The following is a 21,003-nucleotide window of genomic DNA, read 5'->3' as shown; positions in this document are numbered from 1 at the left end:
TCAAATTTCTCCCACATCCTTAACAATTTTCTACAGGGCTTAAGCAAACATATAGCTTTTTTAAAAAAGACACCACTAAAGCACAATTCATTTATCAAGGCACAGGTAATTTTGCTGACATAATGAAGAAACACAAGTACCAAAATGCAATGTGGTGAAACATTTTATTGTTCATATTCAAGTTCTCTCCTTCGTATGGTCTCATCAGGACAGGGATCACAAATGTGACACCCAGAGGCTCTCATGCTAGAGAAGGGTCCCAATAAATATCCCTTCACAAATCAAGAATATATAACATACTTTTTGCAATTCTACTAATATTCTATTAGCACTGGGTCAGTCTTTTCTACATTGAAGTCATTATGCTATGTCCCAATAGTAGCCATTTTGTGTCATGCCACACCCCATAACAGCCACTTTGTGCTATTCCCACCCCTGACCATCAGCATCATTTTTTTGGTATGCCATGCCCTCATGGCAGCCATTTTGTGACTGGCATCCATGGCGCTTTCTTTAAATAGTAAATAAGCCCACTGGCCCCAAAAGCTTGGTGACCTTTAACTATAAAATTCAATGTTCTACTAGATGTTTAAACAGCTCATTCAGTGAGCCCATGGTTCATTCTGGGTATCCTGGTAATATGGCAGGACACTAGAAAAATGGAAAACAAATTACCCAATGAAGATGACATGTAAGAAGTAAATGCATGTCAGCTTTCATTTGAAAACAGCAGATAAGATGAATATTCACATTTGTTAGAAGATTGGCCTGGAATTTTATTCCAAATCTGCTCAAACAAATGGTAGTTGTTTTGTTTATAATGCAACTGAATAAGTCATAATGGGTTAGAAACAGTCCAGGTTACTTGAATGAAGTTCTCATAGACCTCAACTGGAACTCAAGTTATGACAAAGTTACTCCATTGATTTCATTGAGACTTCTTTTTTCCTAACTTAGCTCGGCTAGTTTTATTGATCCAAAAAAACCATAGAATTTTTTTAAAATTACAGCTTTCTGAGAATTCTGAGAATTTCTGAGAATTCATCATCATAAAATCACCACCATCATTTTCAAATACAGGTTTTAGTCATATACATGGTCAACCCTTAATTAGGGTGATTGGAATTAAAATAAAAATTAAAAGCTGATTCTAGAATCATTTAAACCAGAGAAATGTGAGGGCACATCCAGACTAAGTTCAGCTTCATGCATATTAGTGGTATAGTTGCTGCCCAAAAATGTTTTCATGCAGTTGGAATGTCTGTCACAAGACACACAGGCCTGAAGGTTCTTGTTTGTGAACACTAAGGTAATGAATATCTATAGGAGGAGCCCGTACTGTAGCTCATTTCTATGACAGCATTGTTGGATGTGCAACAGTAGAAATAATTTAGTTTGTAACTTGAGGGTGAATTATGTCATCAGCAAGTCAGCTAACCAAGAAGGTAGTAGTGGTGCAGATGTTGCTTAGCAACCAGGCAAAGTTATAGAAAGCTTGCTGACGCAACATGTGCTGTGATTGGCTATGTACTTCTGAGGGAGTTCTCCCGTGAATGTTTGGTTGAATATCTCCTTGCTATGCACAATTCCTGAACCTCTGTTTTCCTCAGAAAAGTGTTATTAGGCTTTATTTTCTTCCTGGACTCTATCAGTGTTTTTAAAGGGACTTTGCCAGCAAACATCACTCACAGCATGTGCTCCTCCTACATGGTTCAGGTGCTCTGGCATTACTGGAGTGATGCAGGATGAACATATGGTGCAGCAGCTTCTATTGCTTGAAATGGATTTTGACAGCAGCTCTGTTGTTGCCTGAATGGATAAAGCTGCTCTTAATCTGGGCACTTCTGACAAACACAACAGAACATGCACGCACACATGCGCGCGCACACACACACACACCAGTAGAAGTTCAGTATTATGCAAGCAGCTCCAGCTTCCCATATACAACTACTAAATCTTGTGAGAGGTCTCACTGGCCTCTATGTCCCCAAAGGGAACCATGCACCTAGGAGAAGCAACTTCACATAACTGAAGCCTTCCTTGCTGATCTTTCAGTAACAGTCCCTATGACTGAAAAAGGACCACGTTTACAACTCAACTGTGGCAAGACCAGCAAGGACTGGTCCAAGAATTTCGTGCATAGCTCAGAATACAAGGATTTTAATAACCGACAAGCATTAAGCAACACAAATGTATCTGGATTATAACATCTACTCACTAGTAATTGCACAATCAGAAGTACTGGCTGCTGTTAAAAGATAAATATAATAATAGTCAGGCAGTTTTGAAATGCAGAGACCTATGTCATGCATAACTTCTTACTAGTTCATCTTTACATTTTTCTAATTTGTACCCTTTAACATTTTAGTTTGCATTTTCCAAGCATAACAAGCTTATGCTAAGATGGGTGCCATCCATATTTATGAGTAATTAACAAATCGTTAAAAGTTATGATTTCCCACCACCACTAATAATACTATAAAGTCAATCAATATAGTGTTGATGAGACAAGGCTAACAATCCTGATGACAGTGATTGCTCCCAAATTGTTGTAATCACTTTTTACAGTTTACTTATATACTTCTCTCTATGAGTCACAAATAATGTTAGCGAGTTGATTGTGATTTTTTCAGAAATATAGCTGTTTTTGACCCCCCCCAACAGCTCCTTGCACATTGTTGGTATATGCCACACCATGTCAATGGAACAGTGAAATCTTGATTACAGTAAACATGCTGACCTTTATTAATCAGACTCCACCTCTGCAATAGCATAACTATTTGTGTGACCAGATAATTTATATACTCAGATCTTTCCCAGGACCCACCAGAAACCACTAGATTCTGCTGCTGAGTTGCCTCCCATGCTATCCAAGCATCAGAAATTTTAATTTCAAGATCTGATAACTCTGCATATCTGTTGTGGGTACTGACGTATAGGAGATTCACTTGATGTTTATACATATAAGTATTTATATACTGCCCTCTAGCAAAATATCAACAAAAATTTGAAGCAATCATTAAAATGGTTGGCTACTCAAGGATAGGGATTTTGTTCTCTCAGTTTCTCATTTTTCCAGTCTTCAGTTCAGTTCTCCATACTTTGGTGAACTGTGTTTTTTTTTTTTTAATTATTATTATTCTCTTAAAAATCTATCGGCATTTCCCATAATAAACACATTTTTATATGTAGTTTTGATTGATGTGCACATTTTTGAAAGCAGCTTTCCCGAAAGTAATGCATTTTTTCATTATTTCCATCAGTATATTCATTTTTATGGACACTTTGCCCGAACAGATGCAATTTTGTAGAGACTGGTTCATGAACTACATAGCAGAATTCGGACATGTGCCAATTTCAAAGGTCACCTGTGTTGCAGTTCACAATTTATTTATTTTTTTTGCAAAAGTATAAATTGATAGTTTTGGCTTCAAATGATACATGAATGGAATTTCTCCCCCAACCCTACTCAAGAAACATTTTAAACAACTGCATAGGGCTATCAGCTTAAAAATATATATTTAAGGGATGCCTGAAAGTCTTAAGCAGACATGGATATTGGTACAAAATTTACTCAGTCAGTCAATAACATCATTCCGTATATAATAACTAAATCCAAAACCATAAACAGTCAAACATTAAAACATATACACCAGCAGTATCGAAGAAATAACAGCAAAACCTTCACTGAATATAAAAGCCAAAGGCTTGATTGTTCCAACATGGGAAACTCTAAGTGGCAGTAAACTGTTAAAGGATAAATAAATAAATATTCCTTATCTGTCACATAGATTTTGGAGGCAATGAAAGCAAGTCTGGGAGTGAAAAAGCTCATTCTTGTAAGTGTTTAAGATGCAAAACATAAAGAGCATGAAGCTTCTTAAACTCCTGACAATAATTTTAGATTTACCTTGCTAAAATTGATTTGCTAGAGAAAATAATCCCTAAGCATATCATGCATCTTCCTTTAGCTTAGTAGCAGCTAGACATAAATTTCCTTATTGATTTAAACTCCATGTGCTGTGTTAGTATTTGTTACATGAATAACTGGGCTCCAGATGAACACATGGCAAAAGCCAAGCCTGCAATGTGCATACACTGCACTCAGTAGTTACCGCTTCCTAACGGTTACTAACTGTTCTGTTGAGACTGTAGAGTCTCTATAGGGATCACAAAGATTCATATGCATGCAGCTGCCCAATGCTCTCAGAATGATTCTCGACCATTAAATCAGATATGAGGGGAGTATCTAAAACCAGGTACAAAGTGGCACATGAAAAACCTGTTTGGTTTCTTTCTCACCACCATGGTAGAACCCCAAATTTTCAACCCTGCAGTGTACTATGGTGGTTAACATCCAGTATGGGCTTCAAATATTTAGATAGGCTGGAGTGTAGTGTCAACGAACCTGTTTAGCTGTCTTGGAGGACTAGGTAGACTCCATGACCATCTTACCACTGCAGTTTCATCTAAAGCATAGCAGAACGCATCACATATCTAGGGAGAAAGTTTGCTCCCTAGTGGTGCCATGAAATGTAAAAGACATGCAATAGTGGGAAACTGATTTCTGAATTCAGATCCCCATAAGTGAAGCCCAAAGAAATGAGGTAGAAGAGTTAGAAGAATTGAGGAAGATGTGTGGAAGCTTCATTCTGGGCCCACAGGATTGCAGTTGACCGGTTTGTGCTCTTGTCTCCGCTCAGCATTTGTGTGCTTTGGATGAAGCCCTACTCAATGCATGTTAAGACCCTCAAGCCAAACCACCCATTAGGAGTAAAAAAATTCACACTGACGCAGAATTTTGATTTAAAGTGAATGGGCAAAATTTAGGCTACAACTTTATTGATTACAGCAAATGTAGCGGTATTGGCTTAAGCATTGGCAAAAGACTTTATCAGACTCCTGCCCCCTTTGCAGGAAGTCAGTAAGGGTAAACCACAAAAGAGGAAGCTGCTTTGGGGGAACCCGCCTGCATCTCCCCTGGTGTTCCCAGAGGCCTGGCATGGCCCTAGCTCCTCAACCGGACTTCAGACAGGATCCAGGCCCCAGATTCGTTTAACGAAATACCCTTGAACAATGGAGGGCAGGCGATGGCCAACCTCCCCTCCCCCACTCAACAATAAGCCAATGCCTAACTGCCAAACCTTACAAAGTTGTGACGATTGCTAAGAGGTAGGTGAAAACCAAAAGGCTAATGCCAATCTGCCAAAAGGAAAAATTCCTACCCGGTCCCCGCCTAAGACGGGCAACCAACCAAAGTCCAAAGCAAGGCCAGAAGACACCTAAATTAAAGGGAGGGTAGGTGGGTGTTCAGCAACATGAAGCAGCTGCTTGGCACACGCTGCGCTGCTGCTTTTATGCCCCTCCCCCACGATCACCCCACTCAAAATGATTGGCCAATAGGCCTGGGGTGATCGTGGTGCCACCCTGGTGTGAGGGTATTACTCCGCCCATGCCAGGGTGAAGGAAACTGGATTGAGGGCCTGCCCGCAACCAGGACTATCTTTTAAGATGATCCCACTTGCAGGGAGGTGGCCTAGTTTAGCCTCAGCTAACAGAAAACTCAAGCAACCCTGATGCTTTAGGACTTGTTTCCAAGAAAGGTCAGTTTCACCTTCTCCCTTAAGTCCTTTCAGAGCTTGTTTTTTTTTTAAAAAAAAAAAAACCCATACAGAAAGCCTTTGGGAATTGTTGATTACAGGCTGCTACGTTTCGTTCTTATGTCTTAGGTACTGTTTATGTGTCAGTATGTGCTGGTTTAAGGGACACGGGTGGCGCTGTGGGTTAAACCACAGAGCCTAGGACTTGCCGATCAGAAGGTCGAATCCCCACAATGGGGTGAGCTCCCGTTGCTCGGTCCCTGCTCCTGCCAACCTAGCAGTTCAAAAGCACGTCAAAGTGCAAGTACCACTCCGGCGGGAAGGTAAACGGTGTTTCTGTGCGCTGCTCTGGTTTGCCAGAAGCAGCTTAGTCATGTTGGCCACATGACCCGGAAGCTGTACGTCAGCTCCCTTGGCCAATAAAACGAGATGAGCGCCGCAACCCCAGAGTCGGCCACGACTGGACCTAATGGTCAGGGGTCCCTTTACCTTTACTTTTATGTGCTGGTTTATTGTATTGTTTTACATTACTACATTACTACATGGGATGATTTTTATTGGGTAATTAGGTGGATTCTGTCTTGGATCCAGACTAAGCTATTTGAGATTAGGTCCCACTGAAATGAACGTTAGTCATGATTTCACTTCACAATGAGTTCAATGCAACTAACTTAGGCTGCATTCAGACGTGAGATTATTCCATCTTCCAGATGTTTCCTTACCTGTTAATTTTCACATAAAATGCACCTCTGGAAATCAAGCAGAATCTGGTGGCAGTTCAAAGCTAATTTATGCGTTGTTACCAGAAAATACTGTACAGTGAATCATGGGGGAACAATAGAGTGAATGCACAGAAAGGGTGTGGGGGTGACACTTCCAATGACATTCCTTGTTGTGTCACATCACACCAACTGGTGCAACTAAAATTTAATGCAACATGGGTGGTTTTTTTTTATTAAAAACCCATAGCTCCATAATGCAACAGGTGCTGTGGTGTAAAAGGAATGTTAGAAACTGGGACAGAACCCGGAAAACTATAGCAATGATCCTCATGTCTGAATGCAACCTTTGTCTGGATCCAACTCTCTGTTTCTGAATGCATAAACTGCTGTTAAATTCCATATGAATGAATAAAATACAACAGTGTTTAAAATAAAAACTATCACAACTCTTTCACAAGGCTTTAAAGCAAAAGAACTTTTAGTTTTCAAATGACTTCTAAACTGCTGACCTCACTAATTATGTATTTCCTTGTAGGTAAAGGACCCATGGACTGTTAAGCCCAGTCAAAGGTGACTATGGGGTGTGGTGTTCATCCCACTTCAGGCTGAGGGAGCTGGTATTTGTCCACAGACAGCTTTCCTGTTTGTCCACAGACAGACAGCATGACTAAATCGCTTCTGGCGCAACAGGACATCCTGACGAGTGCCAGAGCGCACAGAATGGCCTTGTATGGATACTCTAAATGCCCTTTGCACAGACTTATGCCCTATTCCACTGGGCCTCCACATTTTCTAGAACTATTGTATGTAACCTTTGAACGAACAATACTGCAGTTTATCATGCAAATGTACATTTTAATTACAGTATTCTTACAATCTTAAAGTTATTTTGCTGAGGGAAATCTGTGAAAATTTGACTATTCTGCTTCAGTATGCCTGCTTTTGTTTGGTTGGAAAAACACTGTCAAAAACTACTGCTTTTTGGCAAGTCTTCAGTGACCAGTATGAAACATCTTGGGAAGAGATGTCTCACAGCTCGGTTCGCAGATGACTGATAGCACAAGCAAAATAATTACAATGTTAACTAACTCTGATAGGTTCCCTATTGGGAACATCACTGAAGAGGGCAAGTCATGAAGAACGGTCTACATTCTCACCTTTATGTGGTGGTCCCTGTAGATTACATAAGACATGCCTGAAAGATGGGGATTTTGGATGAAACTTGTCTTGCTGCTATTTCTTTGTGAACAAATAGATGATTATATTCTCTTTATCTCAGTCAAACACCTTTCAGAAACAATGACTTTTCTCAAAAGACAAACCTTTCCTTTTATAACAAGGAGACATTTTGCAATTGAGCTCATACAATTTTGGCCACTATCCACTAGTTTCCTATTTGTTTATCTGACAAGTGAAATGGCACAGGTGGAACATCTGGCCCAACGATTTCTATAAACATCCTCTCATTAAGAACTGGTGCATTTTTTTCCCTTGACTACTTTCCCCCCCAGAATCCATGCTATAGTGGAAGAAGGGAAGATGAGGGTCAGGCTTTGTTATAGAAAGAATAATGTTGGGTATAACTTAAAACTGTTTATTATTGTTGTTGTTATTGGTTTCTATTGATTTATTGGTTTGTTTTTGCTTGTACAGTGGAACCTTGGGTTGTAAACGTGATCCGTGCAGGAGGCACATTCGCAACCCATAGCATTCGCAACCCGCAGCGCTGTGTCTGCACACATGCATGATGCGATTTGGTGCTTCTGTGCATGCATGAGCGCCGAAACCCAAAAGTAGCCCGTTCCGGTACTTCCAGGTTTCGGCACGTCTGTAACCTGAAAACGCATAACCCGAAGTGTCTGTTACCCAAGGTACCACTGTATAGGATATTGTGTTTTTTAATGTTTGATGTTTTGTTGTATTTTTATAGATGCTGTAAGTTTTATAAATTTATATAAGTTTTATATTTTTATATATGCAGTAAGCTGGCTGGGGAATCCCAGCCAGATGGGTGGGATATAAATAAAATAATAATAATTATTATTATTATTATTATTATTCATTGCATTTTCTCAGAAACAGAAAACTGTGTGAATGAGCTGAAGAACTATGAAATGCATTATGATTCTACAGCAATGAGCATGACTGTTGAACTCCACAGAAATCATCTTTTTAGCAGAGCCTCTAAGTTTCCCTCAAGGTCAAATTCCAAGACTGTAGTGATTCAAATGGCTTTTTGATCAAGCTCAAATCTTATTCACTGATATAGGCAAATGTTCTAGGGAAACAGCAGAATTTGAACAAGAAAATCATATATAGATATGTACACCAAGATATAGATATATAGATATGTATACCAAGAAAAAAAAATCCTCATTTGGTGGAAATATAAAATGGACAGCAAGTGAAATTTGCCAAAATAAAACTAACTTTAGTACCTATCCTGTTGAAGAGCTTTGTTTAGACAACAGTTTTACGAAGCACGATTTCAAGCATTTTAAAACTTAATACTTAAGACGGGGCCTGCCCTGGTCCTTAATGTGTGCATTAGGTGCATGGAACATATGCCCTAAAATTTATTGGGTTGAAGACCCTGTCTACAGGGTCTGCAAACATAAAAAGGGATAAAAGAAAGCAAGGCAGAAAAGACAGCAAGGAACACAAAATGCCCCTAACTTTCACGTCAGAGACAAACTATTCCTATCTAACAACTTTCTCTGTAAGAACAATCAGTGGCAGTTATTTTTCACTGGTACTGTTAAAATGCATATTAAACTTTGGCTTGTTTCACTCTTTCATGTGCTGTTGTCTGTCCGTCTCCTTTTAATAGAGACACAAAGTGAGCGAAACTAACGCGTTCCTCATATGTTTAACATGTGTGTGATAAATCAAAGATATGCCAAGTCCACTTGAAAAGTAACAGGCTGCACGAGATATTCACGTCAGGAACCACAAATTACGGGGTTGTGGCTTTCCCGGGGTTGTGGCTTTCCCAGATGGAGAGGTAAAAATCATGCACGCTTTTGTAATGGTTTTCCTGGAGTAAACATGTTCAGTTTTTCAGTTTCATGCACAAAATAGAAGCTTTTATGCTGCTTTGTCATTCCTGTTGAGAAAGTCTCACGGTGGTTGATGGAGAGATCCTGATGCCAGCTGTATGAATACTGTACAGTTAAATTATTCTCCTCCCCTGCCAGCCTTCTTAACTTCACCTCCTCTAAAATCCAGAGTCAGCTTCTGACATCTTAAAGATCAATGGTGAAAGACAGTGTGATCACCCTTGTTTGGAGTGTAAGGATTATGCACTGAGATCTTTGCTTCAGCAGGTGCCTAAATCTTATCTACGGTGGTTCACAGCACTGCTCTTGTGAAGCTTATTATACATCCAGCTGCTGGATATCTTTCAGAATAAGGAACTTCCTGGTAGTTGAAAGCTCTCAGCTATGTGGGAATCTGAAGGCAATGCATCTAGTTCACTACACAGAACAACGCCGCTGTGCTTTTGATTTTATGCAGCTATAATACCAGTATGGGATGGTGACTTGTCAACATTTTAAGATCAGTTTATGGCTAAAGGGCAGGGGAGCTGTTGAAGACAAAACCAAAGAAAACAGCTCCATTTGTGCATACATTATTAATTCTTATTGATTCAGTTAGGTTGAATGGAGTCTTATTTTAGGCAATGGGTACAATCCAGATAAATTTAAGTGAGCTTAAGACCAACTAATTATAATTTATTTGAAATTTTGCTGCAATTTAAATAATAGACGTGCTGTTTCAAGTATGCATGAGGGAAGGAATATCAGGTAATGGCTTGCATGTGTGAATAGGTCACAGGCAGGACTTTCATATTCCCTCAAACACCATTGCCTTTTGATGATTACAGCTCACAAATAAGCTGCTTGTCATCAAGTGATGAGAAATTACAAATTCAATCAGAGCTGAGTTCATAAATCAAGAGTGGGGAACTTGTGGCCCTCCAGATGTTGAGGGGCTCAATCTCAGATCAGCCCCAGCCATCCTAGCTAATGGATAGGGATGAAGGGAACTGCAGCCCAACCACATCTGGAGGGGTACAGATTCCCAACCCCTGAGCTGAAAGAGGCCTTGGTCAATTCCCACTCTTAAATCAGCCTACAAAATCCAGATTACAAGGGGACAATCACAGATGAACTGGCTGTTGAAAGGTATTTACAAATTTTCTCCTTCCTTTCTTTGTAGCTCATCAAATCTCAGAAATTTAGAGTTAACTAAAATCAAATATACAATATAACAAAATTAACAGTAAGCAGGCATATTAAAAAATTAAGATAATTGTGTTTAAGGACCTGCCACACACTCTCCTTCACTCATTCTTATCTCTCGCCTCCCCATTCCCAAACCACTTCAGTTCTCCACAACTGGGACAGTCTTATTAATGCTCCCAGGGTCAGGCTGCTTCACATGGGTGATCATTTAGGGAAGGAATTGATGTCTGAATGCCACAGTAAGGCTTTTTAAAGGGTTGACTCTAGGGGGGAGCATGAGAGGCACAATTTGGACTTTGATTCAAGCAACAAACTACCCGTTTCTGTCTCAAATTCCTTTCCAAGCACACACTATTCTTTCCACTGCTCTATGTCTCACTCTTCCAACCTTCACCAGCACAGAGTTAAATGCACCTCCCTTTTTCTGAAAAATGAAACCAAGCAGTCTAAGGAAACATTTAGAGTTCAAGAGGAGAGCAGGTGAAGAAGAGAGGAGTGGAAGTGGAGAGATGAATGGGAAACTTTGGGTCTTGATGGACAAGGCTAGCTTTTAATCACATTGAATTATTTTCTGAGGCTACTCCAATCGCAGTGATTTGGAGCAGGGATGTTGATCTAAATAAACAGAGTTGTTCTTCTCATGGGTTATCATTCTTCTCTGAGTTTTGGCTGTGAGATCAGGGTGTAAAGAAGTGGAATAAGACTATTGGGTGGCATAATTCTTTCCCCTAAAAAACAGTTTAAAAGAAAGAAAAAATAGGGACTCGCAGTTTTCTCTAATGAAGGTAAAAATCACCCAGCACAAAATCCCCTGGAACTTTTTCTTTTTTAACAAACAAAACATTAAATGTTCTCTGCATGAAAGCATCTGCCTGAAATTTGGCAGGCTTAAGCCATTCTTGAGGGCCTTCTTCACCTAAAGATCTTAACCCATTTTTGTAGAAAGTGAAAAAATGCAAGAGCTGTTTTCATATTCCCCATTACAGTAAACGGAGTTGAAACAAAGCTTTGGATTTTTAACAGATCAGATTCAGACCCAAATAATGAATAAAATTGGAATGACATAGAGCATATCTGAAACAGATTGGACTGCTTCCAAATGCTACAGATGCAAGAGAAATCTTGTGGTCACTGCACACCCCTTATATCTTATTTGTCTCAACTTTTTGTTTGAGAACTACTAGCCTTGCATGGCAGAAATTATTTTTAGTTTTTTCCCCTATTCTTTGCTGTCTGGTATTGAAGAATACGGTGGATACTGAATATACTGTAGGAAGGTATATTTACACTTTTTATTTTATGTCAGAATATTGCTCCCCTATTACAATCTTGAAAGAGAGAGGGTTGTGGTCCATTGCTATCCTAGTATTGATTTAAGAGATTTATACAGTTCCAGTCATTTACCAAAAGATCCAGATAACTATAACTAAAATACAGCCAATTAAATAAGTTAAGGTTCTTAAAATAATAAAGAACCCAAAATCTGATCTGAAAACCTATCTGCGAACTAAACATTGACCAAGCAGACTAGATAAATCTGCATATCAGCTTGTCAGAGTGGCACAGCTGTCCATCTCTCTCCATGACACATTCATAATTAGCACCTTGCCTCAGGGGATTGTGGATTTCATATAATTCTCCTGTGGCAGTCAGTGACCCGTCCTAAGCAGGGTTGATTGGTGTTATTAGATAACATCTGTGTGAAAACATATTATTGGGAGTTGAGATGAAGTCTTGTTCCCTTTAGCATGGCTGATAACTACAGTTATAAGTCTGGGCCTAAGCATTATAATATAGTGGCAGAAGCCTGATCATATGAGCTAATAGAAGCAGAACGTGTTACTCTTTCCATGAGGCAGTTGACAACAAAACCCACCTAAAAGTATTGCAATACTGCAGTTGTCCAAGGCAAACTGTCCTAGACTCTATGTCAACGAGCACATGTGATCCAAGGAATAAAATGATAGCTTAAGAACGTGGCTTTCTGAACTTCTTCTGCTTCTTTGTGTCCTGTTTTGCTCAGACAATGTTTGAAATGTGGAGCCATGTCAGAGAATGGCATGGGTACTCCCCACACCAGTCCAGTACCAAGGCTGGATTTAGGTTTGATGAGGCCCCAAGCTACTGAAGGTAATGGAGCCCTTTATATGTCCAGCTGTCCTTTGTCAACAACGAATTGTCGCTAGTTTTTTTTTTTTTTTTTTTTGTGTGTGTGTGTGTGTGTGTGTGTTGAATATATGCTATATGGTAATTTATGGACCTAATAGGTCCATACACAACACAAAACACTGTGGCTGTATGTAGGTTTTATTTTATTAGTTTTTTTTATCTTATATTTTGGAAATCTAAATCCAATTTTTTTCCCTTTCAATTTTTCTGGGGGGCCCTCAAGAGAGTGGGGCCCTAAGCTATAGCTTGTTTAGCTTATATGTAAATCTGGCACTGGTCCAATACCCCTCCCCAGAAGCTGACAAGCCTGAAAAAGGAGTAACCACGTCATCCAACCATTCTGTATTTTCTCTCCATGGCTGTACATCAACGCAGACATCAGCACAAAAAAACTGCCACTGCTTTGGGCAGAGAAGTACATCTGAGTTAGCCTTAAGTAGTATATAGGTACAATTCCCCTAATGTCTTTCATTACAGTCAGAAGATGGAGTTCATTTACGAAACACTGTACTACTATAATTGCATATGTGCCAGTGCAAATTGAAAAACGGAAACATGGTAGCATGTGTTCCACTAGGATATACAACTTTCCATGTTAACTGTAGGATAGGAACATGAAGGAAGCTCAGGTCTCCCTTCACTGACTCATCTGCATTTCTGCAGCAAGTCACCTCTCAACTTCTCCTTCCTTCCCTCCTTCATCTAATGCCATTAGGCAAAACTCCCCATTCACAAACTATTCACAGAAGCAGCATACTGCACATAGGGGTATGCACACGGGTGGTCACAATAAATAAATAGGTATTGTTCTGGATTTTCTTTATTAGTATTATTCCACCACACAACTTGTCAAAAAGGCAGATGAGAAATATTAATTAACCAACACATTGTAACTGAATATCTCCATAAAGAAAGCATCTAAGGCTCATTCTGAAGAAAGTAGAGAATGAACTACATGGTGGTTGTACAGAAAGTTGAGATTCCTCCACATCCCACCAAGATAATTGTGAAATTTAAAAACAACCAAAGTAATTTCAAGTATAGTCTTCTGTACTTGAACAAACAATACTTACTAGAGACCTATCTATTGCAAGCAAAACTTTCCACAGTGAAAATTATACTCTCATTCATTCATTGTTCATGTACAGAAAATCCCATAGGCATGAATGGGCCTCTCTAAGGCCAGCTGAATGCCATAAATCACAGCACCAGCAATTTAAAGCAATATTCATGTAAAGCTGCTGGTGATCAGGATTTGGGGAGAGCAGGAAACATGGAGAAACAGAAAATATAATCCATAATATTATTAAATCTTTGTAGTGCCAGTGTTGGTATTTTATATGTCTAACATCAAAGCACTTAATTTCCTCCACTTCTATTATATCAAAATTAATCACTTACATGACCACTGTAATTTATATCGGAGATTACTGCTTTGAGTCTTTCATTAAAATCTGATTTTATTAATAAAACACATTCTTTCTGTGACAACAGACTAAAGTGTTATTTGACACTGCTGACTGGAGATTGGGAGTTAATCCTAATAGTAATTCTGCCAAATCCCTTGACAATAAAACCACCCAACAATTGGAAATCTGTTTCTGTTTGCTTTCACTACAGTATATTCATAGCATCTCCCCTTATGGTACGGAAGCTAAACTAATGAAGACAGTGTCCCTAGTACTTATGATGCAGGAAAAGAGAAAACACTACCTCACACCAGATAGTTGGCTCTAGCTGCTTGGCAAAGAAAGCCCACATGCCTTTGTCACCTCTTGTTGGCTCTCAGATGGATACAGTGATGATGGAGGGGCTGAAATTTGCCTCTATGCCTGCCAGATGATTGGAAAAAGGATACATGGCTCCACCACCTCTCATCAACTAACAACAGGGGAGGTTCTGCTTGTCCCTGACCTCATGCTGCATTTCTATAAGATCCCACTCCCTGGGGCAAGATTATGTCCTGGTGAAAACAAATTGTTGTTTGACCACAAAAACACCCAAACATTATGGACATGTGGACCTACTTCTTATAAAGACAGACAGAAATTACACACACAAACGCACTCCAAACAAATATGAAAGCTAAAAGGTAAGAACACCAGTTGTAACTAGGGAAGGGCAGACATCTGCAGAACTCATTGGACTGACTTGGAAACAAATTTCATTCTTTACTCAAAAATTGGAAACAATTTCAGTTCATTTTCAGAGCCCGTGACATAAACTCAACAAAAACAAAAGGAGCCCCTTCCTCCTTGGCAGCTGACCACTGCCCAAAACATCCTCCCTAGGCTTCCCTTTATTTATTAATTTCAAAAGGTTTATAATTTAAAATTAATTTTAAAGAAGATTTGAAAGATTTTTAAAAGATTTATAAACAATGCACATTATAGTGGCATGGTGTACAGGAAACCAAAAGTGATACAATTAAAGTAACAGCACTACATCAGCAGACAATAACTAAGAATTGTATTCAGAAAACCTGTTGGTAAATAAAAAAGTTTTGAAAATGCATCTAAAAGAATAGATTGTTGGCCAATGCCCTATTTCAAACAGTTATGAATTCTGCATTAAGTTAGACACAACACTGAAAGACCTACTATTGGCAGACCCAAGACACATAGCTTCTGGACTAATCTCATGGACAACTATATGGGATCTATTGTGGTAGACCAAACTGTGGGAGGTAGTGGAAGACAGGAGTGTCTGGTCGTGCTCTGGTCCATGGGGTGCCTGGCGTGCTCTGGTCCATGGGGTCACGAAGAGTCAGACATGACTAAACGACTAAACAACACTGTGGTAGCCAAGCCTTGAGGTTCCCAATGCATGGCCACTGTGGTCAGATTACCCTTGTTCATGAACAGCTGAAGTTGGCATTCTGTTGAAGCTGGTAGAACCTCTTACTAGTCGCTGAATCCACTTGACAGAAGATGAATCCATAAGTAACCCCAGAACACAAATCTGTTCCTTCAGGGGATGTGCAGCCCCACACAGAACAGACAAAAGCTAACTTCCCACAATAGAGAAATGTACAAGGCCTCCACTTGCCAGGATTCATTTCTCATTTTATTGGCCCTCATCCAATAAACTTATTTACTAGCAAGTAGAAATGAGGGTGGGAGCAGCAGCAGCAGAAAGCAGAATGGAAAGACTATTAGCTTCTCCCACCCATATACTCTGCGGCATACTAATACCAATGGAGAGGTAGCGGGGACAATGAGAAGAAGAATAAATCCCTTCCTTCTCCCTGCCATCACTATAGCCACTAGTTCTACCTGCTGGTAAGTAAGGTGAGGGATGCTCTGAGGGAGGAAAGATGATGAGGATGTGGAGAACGAGGCCTGGAAACTTCTAAGGTTCAGACAGCAGAAGAACAATGAAAAAATGGTACTCACCAGCTTGATTGGTCGTAATGATGACTGCAGCAAATTGCCTTGCAAAGGTGCTCAAATCTGACACGCCATTGACTGCATCTATCTCAAAGGTGTAATTTGTGTGAGCCAGGAGGTCCACCACAGTCACAGTGGTGTTGGTGAGGCCGATCTGACGTGGAAGGAATCTCACATTAGTACTACACGGATCACACAGCTTTGCTGTTCCTCCACATTTCTTGCAGACAACGTTGAAAGTGACATCTTTCCTGCCCCCAGTGTCCAAAGGCCAGCTCCAATCTAGGATGACTGATGTTTCATTGATGTTGGAGATAACATTTCTGGGAGCAGAAGGTGGTCCTACAGATGTAACAGGAAGAAAATGATGATTGTTTTATCTGTTTGAATTCAAAGACAATAAAGCCACTGAAATATGCATTTGATAATGGTAGGTGTCATGTTTTTTAATGATCTGCCTCATTTCTCCAAAGATGTTTCATAGAGATAATTTTCTTTTAATGCTCTCTTGCACTAACAAACTAGGACTGCTTTTATAAAGACATTTAAAACCATTTGCTACTGATCATAATCATTTTTGTGAAACATCTGCCTGAGAAGTCTAGTATTGGTTGTAAAAATATTCAAGTATGGGTTTCTGTACGGCCCTTAGTTACAGGGCACAAGGAAACCCACACTTGAGTTATCCCAAGGTGTATGTCTGAAGAGGTACAACAATGACTTAAGGATTACTATGGCCTGCAGTATTATCAGTTTTCCAGCACAAATTACAGGTATCAAGCTTTGTTGCTCCTCCTCCTCGTTTGTTAAAATCTTATGTAGATGGCACACTGCAATGTTAGATAAGCCAAAAAGACAGAAACCAAGCTTAAAGTAGATTAGGATGTAAGGTTGCAAAAGACATTCATTTCTGCAGCTATTAATAAAGATGACCTATTTGGTTCAAGAATCAAAATGTACAAACATGAGAGAATCTTATCAGCAATTACAGTGCAACAGTATAAAAAGTTTTATTTTCAAAAGATAGATTTTTCTTTCTTTCTTTCTTTCATTATGCACCTTTAGGTGCTAGACACAAACATTCCTCTTTAACTAGGCCTTTTGCTGATTGACATCTGATGCCCTTTAAAATGTGTTTCAGAACAGGGGATTACATGGGTTGTCTTTGTTCTTATTTTTATTATGCATTTTGAGTTTTTTATATTGTAATTTTATGTTGTGAACTGCCCTGAGATCTATGGATACAGCGCAGTATACAAATTGTAATAAATACTCCTACTCCTACTACTATACTTACAGGAGAGACTGAAACACAAGCATCATTTCTTATTATACTGTTACTCACTTGTGCAAGCCATAGATGGAGGGTCTCTCTCAGAGCGAAAGTAATTCTTTTCACACTTGCAGTTCATAGAACCTTCCACATTTGTAGAACTGTGAGGTGGGCATTTGGCACACTTAACATTACCAGCAAAGGCTTTGTAAAATCCTGGTCGGCAAGCTGTAAAAGAACAGTAGTTGGTTAAAATCTCTCATATAACATTGTTCTATCATTCTTTGCTGAAGATGAGTAATAACCAAGGGAAGGGTGACTACTAGTTCCTCTACCAAAATTAAGTATGATTTGAAATTGTCTAAACGTTAATATTTATCCTTTTTTCTTAAGTAATGTCAGGCACTCAGGTACCTTGAGCAACAGGCAGGTAGTTAGTGTTTGGGAAAATCTAGATGGGCAGTACTGGACCTCCAGTGTTGCTTGACTTCCCAAGGAAAATGGATTGCCGTGTGAAGTCCTAGCCACTGCTGTGTGAATGGCAACCAACTGCAATAGCAAAAAGAGCACAGATCCGATGTCTGATCCAAGTTTCCAAGTTTAAAGTCCATGGAACCTAATAGCTGTGGGTGATTATCTTGAGTAGGTCAATAGACTAATCAAATTGGGATGTTGAAGTGCTCAAGCCAAGCACTTGAAAAGCCTCAATAGGTTTTTGAAATCTTCAGCTTGGAAATTCTAACATCCCTTACTGCCAATTTCTACTTTGGGGAAAGGGAAATTAACATATGGCAGGAAGCAGAAGAGTATAGTAAGTGTGGAGAACAAGGATGTCACGTGCAGCCAGAGATCATGGGACTTCCAAGCTCTGAATAATTTCTAAAACCTGACAACTGAATTCACATTAACAGAAAGCTACCAATAACGTATTTTCAAATAAGTCCCCAATTCTATTCTGTGCCACACCCAGTCATGAATTTGACTCTGTGCTTTCTTTGCAAAAGGTTTGGGTTTGAGGATGATCAAACTTTATGTTGGTTTGATCTCTTCATCACAACAAAGCAACACAAAATTACTAAAGAAAATGTAAACAGTGCAATGCTCATCCCACCTGAAAATTTGCAGAAGCAAAAAAACAACACAGAGCTTCTTCGGATAAAAAGAAACTCTTTATTGATATAAGCTATAACTGTTTCTTTTGTTAAACATGACTGTTAGGGAAGATGCTTCTGGTTGTATAATCTGCTTGGGACAAACTCCAGGTGGTGGCATTTCATTAATATTGGCACACATGAAGTTAATACATAGCAAAAAGCATGCATGACTTTATAGCAACTGCATCTAAATTCAATATAACCAATTAGACAAGAGAGTGGACAAAAGGACACTGTGAATGAAACTCTGCCATGGTTTCATCTTATTCTGTAAACTTCACTTTATTAAATATACTTTATTAGATACAGTTATACTGCCTTTTGATGCATGTGAGCAAGGAGTTCCCTCAATTCCCCTGGAGGTCTAGCAGATGAGAACATTGCTTCTGCTCTGAAAAGGTCCCAGAGATGAATTCCTCTACCTCTACTACACCACTAAGCCCACCCCACAGTGTTCAATGAGTTTTTTGCCTAGTATAGTGTACTTAGGATTGCTGTTTTAGTAGGTTGCTTCCAAGATATCCACAACTGTATATAAAAACCTGCAGCAGGCTGGTGTTACCTGTGAACAGATTTATGAGTACAGTACACACCCCAGACTGCCATTTTAAGTGGCAGGTTTGAAGGAACAATGGACCACCTGTGTGGTGAACCACAAGGAAAGGAGTAATTCCCCCACCAAGCAACAATTATCAGAGTTCCCTGGGAAGTGGGATTGACTGTGAAACTGCTCTAGACACGGAATCTCTGGGAGGGGTATCCTCACAACTCTCAGCACTCTCAATAAACTACAGTTCCCATAATTCTTTGGAGGAAGCCACAACTGTTTAAAATGGTATCATACTGCAGTGCTTTAAATTTATGGTTTGAATGTGGACAAAGACAACATTGGGCCTGCTGCACAACCTATACCATATGTTTATTTTAGTATTATAAAATGCCTTGAGAGGGGTGGGTGTGGGTGTGAGTGAACCACAACATGTTAAAACACTAAAACAAATAAATGGTATAAAATGCTTTTATATATATATGATATCAATGTGTAGGGGTCCACAGAAGTAAAAAAATGACAGACCTGCCCACAGACCTCAATAAAAGGCAGGAAAAACTGAAGCAGAACACCACAGGAAAATATCACAACAAAGCCAGCTGAATCTCTTTATTGTCTCTAGAGGCAGAAACTTCACCAGAAACTGGCGTTTTTCTCATGGCTCCACTACAGTGCTGTGAAGATAGCAGTTACGAGGGAAATGAGCTAGTTACAGCCCAGCATGCCCTAGTGGGAGGATTCTGATTTGTATCTTCACCTCAGGCTCTCTTGCACTTCTTCTATCTTTGTGTGTCAACCGAAGCTAAGATTATTCAGTGCTACAGCCCTCAGGAAAAAAATTTAAGTAGGCAATTACAGTGTAAATTAAAAACTTGGAAACAGTACGGCATGAAAAGGTGGTCACACCAATTTTATTATCTTTGACATAAGAAGATGGGAGAAAGAATTGCAGCCTTCATTTCAACTGATATTTATTTTTCAGGGGCAGGCACATATATAGGGCAGGAAGAGCCACATTTGATTTTGTCAGATGACAGGCACTTTGAAAAAGACAAACCTAAATGTGAGATATGAGCAACATTTTTATTCATAAGCTTATAAATGCAACTAATGCAACAGCAGTGTTGGAAACTTCCTTCCTGCCTAACCTACAAAGTGACACACAAGCAGCAAGGGGTTAGATATCTGATAAACTCACAGCCCAAACTCTATCACTCATAGTATCCCAGCCAGTAACTCTGCCAGTGTAATATATGATACAATTAGGTAGCACGATGTGGGTGGGATTTATTGGCAAGGAAGCCCACACACTTTTGGCTACAAACTTGTGGCATTGTGATGAGTGACGCAAACATGTCATAAATACAGGCAGGCTTTCAGCCACAAGCACAGAGCACCTCTAAGCTTCATTTTTATTGGAGCTCATATATTTAAATGTTATGGCCAATCAGTGCAAACACACTGGGAGGATTTACAAGTACAAACCCTGGCGTTTTAATGAACACATGGATAAGTAAACAGGAGGCAAAAAGACACTAATTTCTGGCACTGATTTCTGGATGATTCTATGCTGCCTTAGGTCTCACCTCCATAACATATCATACCCTCCAATAACAATTTGGGGTGACTGATTGCTTCTCAGTTTGGAAATGACTTGGGATGAAAGGATCCAAAAACAGAAGGACCTCTGAACTTCCAGGACTTAGGATACGTTGGTGGCAGTTGAGTCTATAAAGGAAGGACATATTAGAGTAACAGGCTCCATTGCCTAGAAAGAGAACCTCCAGGTTCATAATGAATGCTAACTACAGAACTCTCGTTTTTGCTGCTATTTTTTGTTTGGAAGAAGGTCATCTTGCTGCCGAAAGCTACACCAAAATCTTGGATTTCCCTTTAATT

The 21,003-nt window shown here is 39.5% G+C and overlaps 1 protein-coding gene across 5 annotated transcripts in view; it reads right to left on the bottom strand.

Moving 5' to 3' along the window:
* The window catches only part of EPHA3 (EPH receptor A3), a 211,463-nt gene that overhangs the window by 49,129 nt on the left and 141,331 nt on the right, over positions 1 to 21,003 (bottom strand). For 3 of the 5 annotated variants that reach the window (XM_079974773.1, XM_079974774.1, XM_079974777.1), the window contains 3 exons: positions 17,473 to 17,628; positions 16,134 to 16,469; positions 2,219 to 2,248 (listed from right to left, as the gene is read on the bottom strand). In XM_079974773.1, coding sequence (XP_079830899.1) covers positions 2,219 to 2,248; positions 16,134 to 16,469; positions 17,473 to 17,628 — 522 coding nt within the window. The remainder of the gene's footprint in view (positions 1 to 2,218; positions 2,249 to 16,133; positions 16,470 to 17,472; positions 17,629 to 21,003) is intronic. The other 2 variants (XM_079974776.1, XM_079974775.1) reach the window with 1 other exon arrangement.

Source organism: Podarcis cretensis (genome assembly GCF_951804945.1).
Source record: "Podarcis cretensis genome assembly, chromosome: 4".
In the NCBI taxonomy this organism is placed as follows: Eukaryota; Metazoa; Chordata; class Lepidosauria; order Squamata; family Lacertidae; genus Podarcis; species Podarcis cretensis.
Note: the sequence above shows the minus strand (reverse complement) of the source record. Positions and strands in the feature narration are given on the sequence as shown.